The 14,589-nt window shown below is 43.7% G+C and overlaps 1 protein-coding gene across 8 annotated transcripts in view; it reads right to left on the reverse strand.

Annotated features, from left to right (window-relative positions):
- The window catches only part of IFT172 (intraflagellar transport 172), a 50,762-nt gene that overhangs the window by 32,396 nt on the left and 3,777 nt on the right, over positions 1 to 14,589 (reverse strand). For all 8 annotated transcript variants that reach the window (XR_009958056.1, XR_009958058.1, XR_009958057.1 and 5 more), the window contains 10 exons: positions 14,414 to 14,557; positions 14,192 to 14,304; positions 13,427 to 13,466; positions 6,509 to 6,574; positions 6,011 to 6,090; positions 4,495 to 4,582; positions 3,202 to 3,416; positions 2,982 to 3,105; positions 1,804 to 1,899; positions 747 to 908 (listed from right to left, as the gene is read on the reverse strand). Coding sequence is in view for 5 of the 8 variants with exons in the window: in XM_062573396.1 (XP_062429380.1) it covers positions 747 to 908; positions 1,804 to 1,899; positions 2,982 to 3,105; positions 3,202 to 3,416; positions 4,495 to 4,582; positions 6,011 to 6,090; positions 6,509 to 6,574; positions 13,427 to 13,466; positions 14,192 to 14,304; positions 14,414 to 14,557 (1,128 nt within the window). In the remaining 3 variants the exon portion in view is untranslated. The remainder of the gene's footprint in view (positions 1 to 746; positions 909 to 1,803; positions 1,900 to 2,981; positions 3,106 to 3,201; positions 3,417 to 4,494; positions 4,583 to 6,010; positions 6,091 to 6,508; positions 6,575 to 13,426; positions 13,467 to 14,191; positions 14,305 to 14,413; positions 14,558 to 14,589) is intronic.

A 14,589-nucleotide genomic window follows, 5' to 3' on the forward strand; every position in this document is an offset into this window, starting at 1 on the left:
TGTCAGACACTAAGACCTACTGCCAACATTTCATGGACGTGGCACATAGCCTCAGCATTCAGTGCACTATGAGCCTCAGGGTATGGACAACTCTGTATATATAGATCTGTACCAGAAATGGTACTGCAGCAATGGATAGAATATTTTTAAATACAAGAATATTCATACATTCAATCTCGACTGTACAGATATACAGAATGAAGTCTTGAGGCCCCCAATACAAGAAAAACATTGATAAACTGGAGTGAGTTCAGCAGAGACCACTGAGATAGTTGGGGATGGAAAACTTGCACGGTAAGTGGAGGCTAAAAGAACTTGGCTTTTTCAGGCTGGAGAGGAAAAGCTCTCCTGAGCTGCAAAAAGACAGAGCCAGGCTTTTTTTCAGAGCACAGTGGGAGGATGACAAAATTGTCATAAATTATAACAGAGGAGATCCCAGCGTGACATAAGGAAATGGTTTTCCCCTATGATGACAGTCAAGCAGTGGAACAGGAGCCCTGAGAGAAAACGGGATTTCCATCTTTAGAAATATTCAAGGTCCAGTCAGATGAGCAGCCAGCTCTGAGTTTTACATTAACCTTGCTTTGAATAAGAGGTTGGACACAAGACCTCTCAAGGTCACTTCCAACCTGAATTATTCTATGATTCTTTGAAAAGAAATGTATCATTACCATGCAGAAAACATATTCTTTGAGTTGCAAAGTTAAGCATTTGAAACTCAGGAAATGCCAGAGGTTTTCCAGTACCTCACTGAGCTTGTTGGAGCTGATGTCACCCAGCAGCAATGTGTCTGAAGTATGGGCCACCAGATATCTCTCTTTCCCCAAGATCTTCACTTCATCAATCTCATAACCATAGTGAGATTTCAACACAACTCGAGTTCCTGTTGAGAGGTTCTTCACAATGACCTAGAGAAAATGAGAAAAATATGAGGCCTCTCTCTACGCAGAGAAGAAGAAAAACACAAAGTCCTTGCCCAATGGAAGATATATGCAATGGAGGATATTTGGGTACATAAATGTCCCCTCCCAGCATTTAGTTGTTTTTTAAAGAAATCTTACCGTCTCTTTTGTATGGGGTGGGCACTGCAGCAGCAGTGTGGGACTCTCCCTTCTGCCATTTAGAAGTTCCTAGCCTAAACTGGAGGACAACTCAGGCCCTCAGGATGAGCCACCCTCTGGGAGTCCTGATCTCTCTCCACTGACTACAGATTGCCTGGACTGCTAGCCCACTCTTATTATCTAATTTTGAAGCAAGGAAAGTTGGCTGAGATTAAGCCACTTATAGAACCTTCATTTTGCATAGAGGTATCCCACACAAATTTACAAACTAGGAAATAAACTCCGTTTTCTCTGCTCCCAGTCAATTTCTGCCCACTTTACCCTGTTTCTGAAATATTCTCTATGTCCTTCCCAGCAGGTTGCTACACACAAACTGTAGGTATTGATATGAATCTAAAATACTTCCTCTGGTAATTTACTGTTCTGATTTCTGAGTGCATTTTTTAAGGCAGTGTGACTGCTCTAAAGGGAGCAGAGAATGAAGTAAATGGACTTAGAAAAATACACCCTCACTCTCAACTCTTTTAAGTATAGTTTTATTGGGTCTGAAGCTAACTACTACAGAACGTACATGGCTCCCTTCAGCTGATTGAAAGGAATCTAAATGACTGGGCTAAGGACTGGAGACATATAGATAATGGACAGAAAAGAAGCTAATGGCACCAAAAACTCCAAACAGGTATAGTTTTAATGAACATCCTATTTTAATCAACAGACGTTACTTCATTGGATAATCTCTTACCTGGCTTGGTCCCACATATGTCATTTCAAATTTATTTTTGTAAATGCTTCTGCGAAGGCAGCAGTCAAATTGTTCAACTCCTCCACACAGAGTGCCCTGAGGAAACAAACAAAGCACATCACCAGCAAACTCTGTTAAGGAGGAGGCATTCCTCACATGAGAGAGATAGAAGCGAGACAGGAACCAACAGATCTTGGCTTCTGTGGCGAACAAGGATCAAGGACCCCACATGCATAGGGACCAGCTCTATCCTGACAGCAAAGGGAGAAAGATTCAGAGATACTCAGAGAATCAGAGTTTACCAAATACATGGCACTTACATGGCAGAGAAAGGGGAGGAGTTAAAAAACATCTTCATAGAATCATAGAATCAGTAAGGTTGGAAGGGACCTCTGGAGATCATCTAGTCCAACCTCCCCGCTCAGCAGGGTCACTCTAATCTTCCCTATTACCCCTCTCAGTTTGCCACTCCTCCCTCTCCTCCCCAAACTCTTTTCCCTTCCAAGAGAATCCTTCCAGCTTTATCTCTTTCTTTATGATATCCCCAAACACTTTGGTCCCCTTTCACTACTCTCCCATATCTTACCCCTTCCCCTTCCATGCAAGCATTCATCTGTTAAATTAATGTTTGAGTATATTTTAAAGATTTCTGATTTTGTTAAACATAAAAAGATGCAAAAACAATTAAAGAGAAGTTATAAAAGGCAATCTCCCTAAATAATTCTTTATAGGGACAAATGCAGGGCTTTAAAGAGTTATTTAACTTAATACAGAAAAGCATACCAAGACTCATTGGCCGGAAGTAGAAGAAAAATACATCTGAACTGAAAACATGGCTTGCAGCCATGGAGTATAACGAACAGTTCAGTTTTTACACTTGTCACAGATTCTCAGAGGAAAGAATGCTAATGAGACTGCTCTAGAGAAGCTACTTTCATTATGCTTCTGTGAAAAAAGGAGGACTGCTTCCAGTGAGTCACTGCACAATTACACATGCTGTTTTTCATTCTTGCACTCTTCGTATAGCACATCCAACTGCTGCAGTGTCCCTTGACCTATGTTTCAGCCCAGGCACATGACCACTATCAGTAGCCCTCCCCACATCATCCTATTCTCAGCAGTGTGCATGAGACTGTGCTGGGCACATGACTCATGGGCTCAAGTCTGATGATACAAACCACACAGATCCGTGAACCATCCCTCTTCCAGGCTAAAGCTGTTATGGTGTAGAGGTGAGCTATTTCTTTGGATTTGGCTTCCTCCCAAGCACTGCGGCGTGGGCTCCAATTCAATACCCTTAATCTGTCAGGACAGATGAGGAAGCACAGACATGAACAACTGTACATGATTGAAGGAGAAAGCACTACAAAAGGGAGACTTTACCATCAGGCATTATACCTATCATAGCTGCCAATGATGACAGCCTGGCCACCAGGACTTGTGGCTGCTGTGGTGAATTCCTTCTCTGAGGAGTCCCGGCTATAGTCAAAGGTTTGAATCACATTACCTTCCTTCCCATAAGCTACTATCTTCTTGTCACAGCCTGCAGCCACAATGCTGTTGGAAGCCCAGGCAAGGGCATAAGGAGGACAGGGATGCATCACCAACTTACCCTATATTAGACAAGAAAGAACACTCTGAAAATAGCAATGGTTCTGTCCCCCAAATGGACTCCACAGTCAGCAACCATAGTGAGACCAGCATGAGGCCCTTTGGTAAAGTCTAGCTCATGGGGGTTACTTTGTCTGCCTGTCTCAGTCTGCAGAAAGGCAGATAGAAACCAGAACTAAGAAATGCATTCATTCATCTAGGAGAAAAGATTTCTCCTGTCAGGAAGAAGACCAGTATCACTAACTAGACTAGGATGTAATCTTAATCCAGCAGAATAATTCTGGAGCCTTCAGCATATCATATTAGATGGCATACATATACAAACTGCTTCACTTAGAGAGGAAAGAGCCGAGTGGAAATAATATTCCCTTCACCACAGCTTAAGGCGCAGAGACTATTCCTTTTGGGGAGGAACAGGAGGCTCAGGAGAAATGCTGAGCACTCAGAGTATAATGTCAGCAGAAACAATAATAGCTTGGGATGGGCACTGTAATGATTTGCTCTTACCACACCTTGGAAAGAATAGACAGTCTTTAAGGCCTACTTTCCTTGCCTTTTCCAAAGACAGTACCAACTCCAAAGCAGATTTAAGTGCTGGACAAAGTAAGGAGTACTCTTCCCCTCTCTATGTTTAGCTGCTGTCTAAGGGATCTCCCATCTTCTGGAGGAAAGGCCCAGTTCATGGGTAATTTGGGAACTGTCTTCTAAAATCTGCCAGGATAACTATACATTACTTAGTGAGAAGAAGGTAATACATGTGGCCTGGGACCCTACCCACTCAAGCAACATTCTCCCAGACACATTAACATACTCAGATCTTTTCAGACATCTGAAAAGCCTCATGCCTCACACACAGAGAAGTAACTTACCTTATTACCATCACAGTTAGTGTAATCCAAAGCATCTAGTCACTGTTCTGCCTGTATCAGTGCTCCACAAACCCTATGCTAACATGTACAGACTGCAGCTCCTCTCCAGATGTGAACTCCTTCCACAGCTTGATCACTTTCCAAAGCTCCTGAGCTCAGGAACAGATTTCACAAAGAGAAATTTTACTCACTAAAGGAGAATCTTTGATACCTGTGATTCACCTGAACCCTCGTCATCAAAGAAGAAGCGTACTATGGTTCCATCTGCATGGCCAGATAGGATTCCCTTCCCTGATATACTGCAAAGAAATGAAGACAGAATGATGCAAAGTTGCAGTAACACTCACACCTCAACTTCCCCACCTCTGCCCAGAGGAACCAGTCCCAGAGCCATCACTGATTTTCCTCTGAGTCAAAAGTATGCTGGCTGATGTATACAAGAAGATCTAGTACCTGTATCAGAATCTGTAAAAACAAAGCAGACAAAATGGAGACAGGAAAAGAGACTGGCCAACTAAGTATCTTCATCAGGTAAATTAATGACAACAACTTATTTTATTATTAAAATACAGAAAGGTTAAGGAACCTTAACTGTAATAATGACTATGCATGCAATTTCTCACAGCAGGGAGTATGAAACAATCCTTGAAATGTAACTATCCCAGAAGTGGGGCTGGATATTGTGACTCCAGGAATCCCTAAAAGCAACAAAAGCTGGAGACAAACTATCTGGACAAACACCCTAACTCCACTATTTGTAGCATTAATGACTTGCGTACTTCTCTATGCAATTAGGGGGAGGAGAGCAAGGAAGAGGCTATAGGCTTTGTATAATGTAAACAATTAATATTTTTAATGATAATTCAAATATAGAATACAAGTCCTACAAACACTATAACAACACAAGAATCACAGGTGTCTTCTGTGTATTGCGATCCCACATATGTCATTGACTCTATCAACTGTAACATGAGCTGTGTTTAGAAATAAAGGAAGAGGTAGAGAGGAGGTAGAGAGGAGAGGGAAGGAAAAAGGTAGAAGAAGGGAAGGAGATGGGAAGGGGACAAAAGGAGGGAAGAGGCAGAGAAAGAGAGAGAGAACAGAAACTCTGTTTCTTTGAAATAAAGAAAGACTTTGGAAGGATTTCCTAATAGTAGAGAGTCAGAGCCATAGACTAACTTTAGGTTTAGAATTCAGTTACCACTCAAAAAACAGAATGATGAGAATTAATGAAAATCTCACAGTTAAGACAATAACATAGCTTAAATTATTTTAGGAGGATACTATAGTAGCGAAAAAGAAATCTAGTTAAAATAATTTAAGATTGTACTTTATGGTTGATTTTTTCTAATTATTTTGTCACATTTTCATCTGACAGAATATTTTTATTTCTTTAGCCCTTAAGCTTTCCTAATGTTAGTAGTTAGCTAGAAGAAGTTGACAAATTTAATCTTTAAAAATAAAAAAATAAATCAATATATGAGCAATCTCATGGGGACTTACACCTTGTTATACTTTTGGGGTAAAGTCAAACTGTGTTTGCGAGTTTGGGGTGGCCATATGTCAGATTTTAAGAAGGAATTCCTTCTGACAAGCACAGAACTGTATCATCTCCACAAGAAACTGATAGCATAAAGACACTTTGTCAACCCCCTAAACTGAAACAGGTTCTGGCAGGGCTGATGCCTGAGCTAAATCAGTGTAGTCTAAAGCAATACCATACTCACTTGGAAGTTAGTGAGACCACATAGGAATCCGTTCCATAAATGGTGGAGGACTTGTTATTCTTTGTATTTGCTAAACGAACCTGAGAAAAAGAATCTGATCAATGCTGCTTCTGTCCCCATGTTTGAATGTGAATTTCCCCCAGTGTAATATCCCCAAAGTTCTCCCAGTCTATGAGCTGTGCCAAAAATAACAGAAAGCTCACTGCTTTCTAGTAGATCAGGGAAGAAGTGGAAGAGTTGGAGCTGCTGTCACACTTCTACATTGCTAGGAAGGCTCAAGAAAAGGACCAAAGGATCTGGTAGATCCTCCAAGGAGTAAGTGGGAGCAAAACCAGCAAATTCAATCAGTGGTGTAATCCTTTTGTTGCTGAGTCACTACTCATCATTATGTGCCCTAAGCCCACATAGTAATGGCTTCTGTTCAGCAGCCCAGACACTTGCAGGCTCTGGCAATCCCTGCATGGAATAGAGCATCAGGCACATAACAAGTTTCTCTACCTTTCCTTCAGCGAGACCAAAGACGATGATATTCTCCGCTGGCCACAATAAGCAGGTCACGGCACTCTGACAAGGAGGAGGTAAAAAGAGAGATAAGAGCTCCATCTTACTTAGAAAACTACTTGCCTCATTGCAACAAAAGACAGCTCATGAACAGTAAGACCACTCAGACCAAGAAAGAGATGGGGGCACTAGGGCAAATCTTCAAGTGGGACTGAGGGAAGTCCTCCACCTTGAAGCTTGAATTAGATAATAGTGAGGTGGGATAGAATAACAGGCTGAGGAAAACAAAAGCAGGGCAAAAGTTATACTAGATGCTCTTCTGAGAAGATCTCTCATTGATCTTGTCAGTGGTTTTCCATGCTATTTCAACATGCTATTGTTGAATGTACGTAAACATGGCTATTTCTAAAGATATTTTGCAACTAGTATAAAACAGAAAAACAACCTGACTCAACTAGTTTCTGTAATAGATGTATGTTCATACTTCAGATCTTCATTGGTTGACTCACAAACAGCCTTTATATTTTTTCATATTCAGACAAGAGATTCTTGATATGTCAGGGGGAAATGTGTTAACTAAAGTCAAATCAAATGGATTTTCAAAATCTAAGGCAAGGGCCAGGATGGATAAAGCTGGCCATGAAACCCAACAGTGAGAGATGGCCAAGAGAGTTAATGAAATTGCTTCACATTTAAACTGAAGGATATCAGTTAATAAAAAGGCTATATTACCCCAGTGCTGGCACCATGCCATGTGTTCTATTTTAAGTATCTAGGACTGCTTTAGGTACTTACATATAAGTCTTCACTCATTCAACAACACAGCTCTAATCAGATACCAAAATGTCCCTGGATACTTAAGCTGCTCATAACTTACACACCTAACCAATGACCAAGGCCCATTTTTTATTGCTCCAGCTTCCCAGGCATCCTTATCTCTCCCTCTTTATCTGTGAGACCCTTATTTTCTGTCTTACACAAGCACAAGCAGCCTTGTGACAGGTTGGAAATGAGGTTCACTTAGTGGTAATGTGCTCAGCCACTAGTGTAAGGGAGTCAAGCTTACACATACTCATTCTGACCCTCTACCAGGAAGACTTGTTTGCTAGCAGAGCAGAACAGGGCTACTGTATGCAGAAGATGTAAAAGAGTGCTCAACAAATTTTGCAAATGGCAGGGGAGGGAAAGGGTTCAATAAATGATCCCTAACATTGACCCGATGTACCACAAAGTAGTAAAGATCAATATTTCTCTGCAGGAGAAAATCTAGTCCATCAAGGACACAGTAGTAAAAAGATCACACAAACAGTATTAGAAAAATAAAGGATTTATTATGACAGAAATGGTAAAAAAGGCATGCAAAAAGAGAAATAAATCATTAAAAATACAAAGAACAGTATTCATGCTGCATGCAACTTCCAAGCATTGTGAGATGCAACGAGCAAAGAGAGTACCACTTGCCGATCTAAATAGATAGCAGCGCTAAGCAAAACGGGAAGCAGGCTTCCAATAGGCTGTTACTCAGGTAACCCAGCAAAGAAGAGCCAGAGAGCCAGATAGCAGTGCCAGTCCCTACCAGTGTGTACAAGCAGCAAATGACAACAAAAGGTCTCTCCACTGAGGCTACAGGCACCAACACCTGACATAGCCATGATGTTCAGGAAAGCAGAAAGCAGATACCAAGCCCCTTCTGCCCTCTATTCCTGTCTGGATGGAGATGTGCACAACCTGACCTCTAGTGTCATGATAACAAAGAATGGTTGAGATTGGAAGGGACTTCTGGAGATCATCTAGGCCAACCTCCCTGCTCAAGCGGCATCACCTAGAGCACATTGCACAGGATCATGTCCAGGCAGGTTTTGAATATTTCCAGAGAAGGAGACTCCACAACCTCTCTGGGCAACCTCTTCCAGGGCTCTGTCACCCTCAAAGTCAAGAGGTTCGTCTTCATATTCATGCGGAACTTCCTGTGTTTCAGCTTGTGCCCATTGCCACTTGTCCTGTCATTTGGCACCACTGAAGAGTCTGGCCTCATCCTCTTGCCAGCCTTCCATCAGGTACATATAGACATTGATAAGATCCCTTCTCCGTTTTCTCTTCTCCAGGCTAAACAGGCCCAGCTCATGCAGCCTTTCCTCCTAGGGGAGATGGTTTCAGCCCTCTGATCACCTTTGTAGCCCTATACTGGACTCTCCCCAGTAGATCATTTCTCTCTTGTACTGGGGAGCCCAGAACTGGACACAGTACTCGAGATGTGGTCGCACCAGGGCTGAGTAGAGGGGCAGGATCACCTCCCTTGACCTGCTGGCTCTTTCTGATGCAACTAAGGATACCATTGGCCTTCTTGGCTACAAGGGCACAATGCTGGCTCATGGTCAACTTGTTGTTCACCAGCATTCCCAGGTCCTCCTCTGCAGAGCTGCTCTCCAGAAGGGCAGCCCCCAGCTTGTACTGGTGCGTGAGGTTATTCCTCTCTATGGGCAGGACCCTGCACTTGCCCTTGAGGTTCCTCTCCGCCCAGCTCTCCAGCCTGTGCAGGTCTTTCTGAATGGCAGCACAGCTTTCTGGTGTATCAGCCACTCCTCCCAGTTTGGTGCAAGTAAACTTGCTGAGGAGGCACTCTGTCCCTTCATCCAGGTCACTGATGAACAAGACTGGACCCAGTCCTGAGCCCTGGGGAACTCCACTAGCTACAGGCTTCCAGCTAGACTCTGCACCACTGATGGCAACCCTCTGAGCTCTGCCTTTCAGCCAGTTCTCAATCCACCTCACTGTCCATTCATCTAGCCCACACTTCCTGAGCTTACCGATGAGGATGTTATGGGAGACAGTGTCGAAAGCCTTGCTGAAGTCAAGGTAGACAACATCCACTTGTTCTCCTCTCATCTACCCAGTAGTTATTCCATCATAGAAGTCTATCAGATTGGTTAAACATGACTTCCCCTTGATGAATCCATGCTGACTACTCCTGATCACCTTCTTTTCCTTCACATGCTTAGAGATGACATCCAGAATGAGCTGTTCCATCACCTTTCCAGGGATGGAGGCGAGGCTGAATGATCATTCACCAGAATAGCTCAGCCACAGCCAACAACTTGAAGAAAGCAATTAATCACCAGAGCAACAGAACTGCATGGGCTCCCCTCGTGCAGCCAGGAGTGAGCATTCACATAGGCTGGAGGGCCCTCCTAACTCTGGGTAAGAGCAGCTTAAATGGTGGGCCCATCAGCAGGCCATGATCCTGAGATGCTTTCAATGTAAATGTTGGGGTTGTCCTTCACCTGACAGACACATGAGAAGGCCTGACATAGAAATTCCTGGTACAGAAACTCCATAAGGAGCAGCTTCAATTATTGCTTTTGAGAATTTGGCCCAGGACAGTGACTCTTCCTAAGTGGTACTGGGTACTTCAGTGGCCTACCTAGCAGGGGACTCATCTAGTGAAAGGGAGAAAGTGGGGGTCATAGCATGATGGCAACTGGCTGAAGCACCTGGAGGGCTGATCAACATTTGCTCCTAAATGTAGAAAAATTGGTCTCTGTATTGCATTTTCTCATATAGAGAAATCATCCTCAAGATAATCCTTGACAGAGAGTACTGAGCGCTCTCTGACATATGCCTTAAGAGCTAGAGAAGCAGGAGATGACACAGATGGTCAAGGAGATAATCTGACTGAAATTATAAACCTGAGGTCTTTGAACATAGGGAAACTGCAGTTTGGCAGAATCCTGCACTCTTTACATTTGGGTTAGTATTGAATCTTGAGGTGATGACGCACAACAAAATAATGAACTGCAAGGAAAAGCAAAAATCCTGTTGTGTCTGCCTCCCTCTCACTCAGCACATTTGCCTGGTAACAAGGGAATTTGGCCCCACGTGTCATGATCTAACTGGATCACAGCTACCACGCACTTGTAGCACATCAGTATATAAATGCACTGCTGTCTGCAGAAATGCAAGTTTCCTTTAATGAGTTTGTGAATCTCATTGAGAGATATTTGCAGCACCATTTCTAGGAAATGTTCGCTTCTCCTAGGTTGTGTCTGTAAAGAATGGAGATTTGACAACATAGGGAGCTTGTGTCCCCTCTCTTGAGTATCTGAGGAGCCAATTACTGTGGCTACTTGCCCCAGTTTTCTCCCCTTCTCATGCACTGAGTCCTCTCATAGGAGGACTAACCCAAGAGAGAGTCTTTAGCATCCCTTCACGTTTTACAGCGATGGTCTGAGAGCCCAGAACTCCATGCACATGCTACCAGTAGCCATTCTGCAGTTGGTGCTGGAGTGCAGAAATCAGCTACGTTTCCTCCAGTGTCAGCTGGAGAACAGAAATGGTGGTTTGGGAGCAGCGAACTGCTAGGCATATCCACAAATTTGATCAGGTCTTCCATGAGGCAGAAAATCTTATCTCAGTTTTCCAAATTTTTCAACAGAAGTTAAAGGTTGCTCTCTGTTCTAAGCATGTTCTGATCTTGCAGTACAAGGGGATGGAGGAAATGTCATCAGAAGCAGAGAATATCCACTGAAGAGTTTTTGCAAAAGGGAACCACAGCAACTGCCATGGAATCTGTCTACATGCAAAAGCAGGAAAAAGACAGAGGTTGGTGTGAAACCATGAATACCCTGAAAGCATCTTGAATATGTGGAGATACAGAGACATCCAGGTGAACTTGAGGGGAACAGCATTGCTCAAGATGTAGACCTAGTCATCTACAATGCACTGCACTGAGCACGTGGGGGAAATAGATGTCCGCCCTGCAGCAATGAATTTTAACAAAACCATATTGCATAGTCAGGTGAAAGGTATTCTAACCCATACCTTGGAAGCCTGTGCAAAAGTAGATGAATCTCAGTCACTGTGCCCAGAGTATCTGACACTGTCAAACTACAGAGATTTAGGAAAAAAAAAGAAAGAAAGGGAAAAAAAAAAAAAGAAAAAAGACTAACTCCAGGATTGGAATACCTGTTTAGAATGCAATGTCCACAATCTCTAGCCACTTATAAAAGAGAAGGTTCATAGCTAACAGGAGCAACTGTTGCTATTTTAGCTTTAGAGTACATCAGGGACTCCTGGCATACCTCTGTGTTCTCCTACAAAGCTTTATCTGTATTACGTCGGCTTCTTGAGACCTCCCCTCTTTCATGCCACTACCTCATCTTGTGCTCCAATTCCTGTAGTTGTAACACTTCTTTACAAAAGTGTGCTCTTGGCAGCCAATGAAACAATGACAGTCATATACAAAATGTATATAACAATTTACTTACAGGCTTGTAAGGGCTTTATCTGAACTCACAGAAATTTCTGAGACACAATTAGAAAGCTGGACCTTTGATGAACTCTTGTAAGTTGGAAGTGTGAAATGCGAAGAAAGAGGTAAAAACTAACAAGCTGGTCTAGGGAAACCCCCAAAAGAGGTATATCAACCAAAGGTAAAACAGATGTCATAGAGTCTGTGTCAACAAAAATGAGAAATGAATTCCTGCACAGGTTCAAAAAAAAGTAACTTTAAAGCTAACTATATTACCATCTCCTATACTCTTACTTATCACCCATAATAGGAAGCTATATCGGGCAGTTATAAAGTGGGCAAACCCAGTGCAATAAATTACAGTTCTAGTGGCCTACCTTTATTAAAATTTCTTGGTCAAATAGCCCATCAATTTATTGTCTATTTTATAATTAGGAGTGCTTGGTATTGGTTTGTAAATACACCCAATCTATTCATGGTCTCTGTTGGGTTTCGCTACAGCTGCTGCTAAGATAATTATCCTAAATTGTGCTGGTGCTAATGATTTCGACAGTGACAATGGAATTCAAAAGGTACATTACAAAAGTAAATTATCACTCAGACAATGTAATTCATAGTTTGGACTGCTAACAGAAACTGAAATTGGTATCTGTTTATTTCTATATACTGGAAGAACATACGGTGTGAAACACTGCCACTTGGGTACTCACTCACTGACTGTTCAGCCACCCTTCCTAATGGGCAAAAAACCCCACCTTTCCCAGGTAGAGCAGACAGGTGTAATAATACCTCCAACTGTCCCAGAGTAAATTGACGTAACAGAGGCCTAATGGTACCAATGTCTCATTTCTAGCCTTGGGCACTAATAAAGGAACACTTGACTAAGCTATCAAAACAGGCTATCAGTCAATCCACTCACTGTCTGCTGTTCTTCCCATACTACACCTAAGTTGTGAGATGACCTCCCATCCCTTTATCGTCTACTTCTTACTTCAGAGAATTGACTCGCTCTGGCTGTCAGAGCATGAACTGCTACTGGAAAGAGCAGCAGGGATAATATGGGGGAGGTGTCAGCAACACAACTACAGGCAGCACAACTGCACTTCCACCTGAGAGGACCCATGAACTAAACTTCAAAGAAAGGAGGAAGCAGGAATAAGCAATGGTGTCTGGCTGGGCATCGATGCCCAGTTTTTCCTCCAGTTCTAGTCACAGTAATGAACTAGTATTGCTTTGCTGGAGGGATCAATAGATGGGCTACGGCAATTCTTTGACCTATGATCAGTTATAGAAATGCTTAAGAGCTGCAGGCCTGTGAAAAAACAGCCTCAGAGTCTCTCCTGTTTCTCCCTTTCAATTCACTTAAAAAAATTCAATAAAGTTCTGTCCATTTATGACTAGAATAGTCCCTCAAATTTTGTAATTGACTATACTGAGCATTCAACAACTTCTGCACCATATGCAAGCCTTACGAGGCCTCTCAAGTTAACCAGTAAGACATATTTCAAAATTTAGAGACTATTTTAGACCTACCTGCGTATTTTGGAGCTCAAATGCCCCTGACAGCTTGATCGAATATGCCTCTTATTATGAGCAGAAAGACATTTCACAGTCCTTATCCTATCTACACCAGCAAAAAGGGATTAAGACAGGAGTCTGGGTCTCACCGTTTGAATGAACTTGTTGCATATCACCTTCTTGTCACCCCTAGGAAAAAGGAAAAGAAAAAAAAGAAGAAGAAGAAAAGCGTATCAGTGAAGCTGGTATTACTGCCCATTCAGGCTACCCAACTGTTTGCTTTAATGTTGCCAAAAAAAAAAAAAATTTAAGTTTTGTACACTAGCTATCTATCACAGGTCAATGTTAGGTACAGAATTTTCCCCCCCAAAAAAATGATTCAGCATTTTACGTAAGTGAGGCTAAGGGAAAATAATTCTCTGAACCTCCAAAATTCTGATGACCTGCCTTTCTGAGCAGCTCTAGCACAACACATCAGCAAATGAGAATGAAGAGAAGCAGAAGGTGGATGCCTCAGCTCCTGGTCTAAAAAAGGCGATAGCAGCACAGGCTTTGCAGCCACAGCTCCGCAGAAGCTCCCCTAGCGCCTGCTCCCACAAGGTTCTGCACAGGCTGTGCTCCAGAAGAGCCTGCCTGCTGCTCACCACAGAAACACCAGTGTAATTCAAGACAGGTTAGTGACATGCATTGCATGGTGGGCCAGCCCAGGCCCCAGCCCAGATCTCAGCCCCAACCCAGATCTCAGCCCAGGCCCTGGCCCCAGACCTAGGCCTTGGTCCTCGTCCCAGACTGTGGCTCCAGACCCCAGCCCCAGGCCCAGTGCTGAGGCCCCAGGCCCCGGCACACTGCAGCACCCAGAGCGCAGGTGGCATAGGCAGGAGCATGTCCCCGTTCAACACCCGCACCACACTCACCACTCCTCTCCGATCCGGTACACGTAGATGATGTTGTCTGTTTGGCCAACAGCGATCTTGGTGGAGTCCGGGGAGAACGCCATGCCCTTGACCATGTAACTCTTCCTGCCATACTGCAGGTGGAGGCAGGGAGCATGAGCCCTGTGAGCTTCGGCGGCCCCAGCCACCCGCAGGCCCTGCCGCCGCAGGCCAGAAGGCCCGGGTAGGGGCCGCGGCCCTCACCTTGGCGTCAGCGGGCTTGGTGGAGAACTTGTCGCGCCGCTCGCCCTGCTCATCGTACAGCAGCACCACTCGGTCCACGGTGCACACGGCAAAGCGGGCGCTGCTGGCCGACCAGGCCATGCAGGTCACACGCGCGGCCCCGTCCTGTGGGCACGGCACAGCATCAGGCGCCGCCG

Source organism: Rhea pennata, chromosome 3, assembly GCF_028389875.1.
Source record: "Rhea pennata isolate bPtePen1 chromosome 3, bPtePen1.pri, whole genome shotgun sequence".
NCBI lineage: Eukaryota > Metazoa > Chordata > Aves > Rheiformes > Rheidae > Rhea > Rhea pennata.